This window comes from Eimeria mitis, genomic scaffold (genome assembly GCF_000499745.2).
Source record: "Eimeria mitis Houghton genomic scaffold, Emh_scaff1649, whole genome shotgun sequence".
NCBI classification, from domain to species: domain Eukaryota; phylum Apicomplexa; class Conoidasida; order Eucoccidiorida; family Eimeriidae; genus Eimeria; species Eimeria mitis.
This window is the reverse complement of record NW_013569965.1, coordinates 4,906-5,534: the sequence shown is the minus strand read 5'-3', so window position 1 is coordinate 5,534 and position 629 is coordinate 4,906. Positions and strand designations below refer to the sequence as shown.

The 629-nt window shown below is 57.2% G+C and overlaps 1 protein-coding gene across 1 annotated transcript in view; it reads right to left on the bottom strand.

The window, feature by feature from the left end:
- Positions 1-629, bottom strand: part of EMH_0041060 (uncharacterized protein) — a gene marked incomplete at both ends in the record, with an annotated part of 1,576 nt that overhangs the window by 647 nt on the left and 300 nt on the right. The window contains one exon of the mRNA XM_013495582.1: positions 224-568. Within this exon, the coding sequence (XP_013351036.1) occupies positions 224-568 (345 nt within the window). The remainder of the gene's footprint in view (positions 1-223; positions 569-629) is intronic.

Sequence of the window (629 nt, the reverse complement as noted above, 5' to 3'; positions counted from 1 at the left end):
TCCTTTTTATCCCCCAGGACTGCAGCAAGGAGACAGTTTGTATGAGTTCTTCTTCTTCTGCTGCTGCTGCTGCTGCTGCTGCAGCAGCAGCAGCAGCAGCAGCAGCAGCAGCTGCAGCAGGGGAAGAAGACAGAGGAGACTGCTGCAGCAGCAAACCACCAGAACCCCAGCTGGGGGTCCAGTCTGTGTCTGCTGCTGCAGCAGCAGCAGCAGCAGGGCTCACAAGTGCTGCTGTTCCAAGACAAGTTTGTTCTGTGCTGAGAGCAGCAACTTGCTGCTGCAGCAGCAACTCCTGCTGCTCCTGCTGCTGCTGCTGCTGCTGCTGCTCCTGCTGCTGCTGCTGCTGCTGCTGCTCAACAAATAAATTTATCTCTTCTTGGCTTAAAGGGGTGAATGTTACAGCAGGGAGAGCAGCAAGAGCTTCATAGAATAAAAACCATTCCCGCTGCTGCAGCAGCACCACCTGCTGCTGCTGCTGCTGCTGCTGCTGCTGCTGCTGCTGCTCCTGCTGCTGCTGCTGCTGCTGCTGCGGCTGCTGCAGCAGCAGCAAACGACCCCCTGCTGCTTCCTTCAATGCAGCAAACGCAGAAGACAGATAACCCACACGCAACGCACGCACCTCCGCCTGG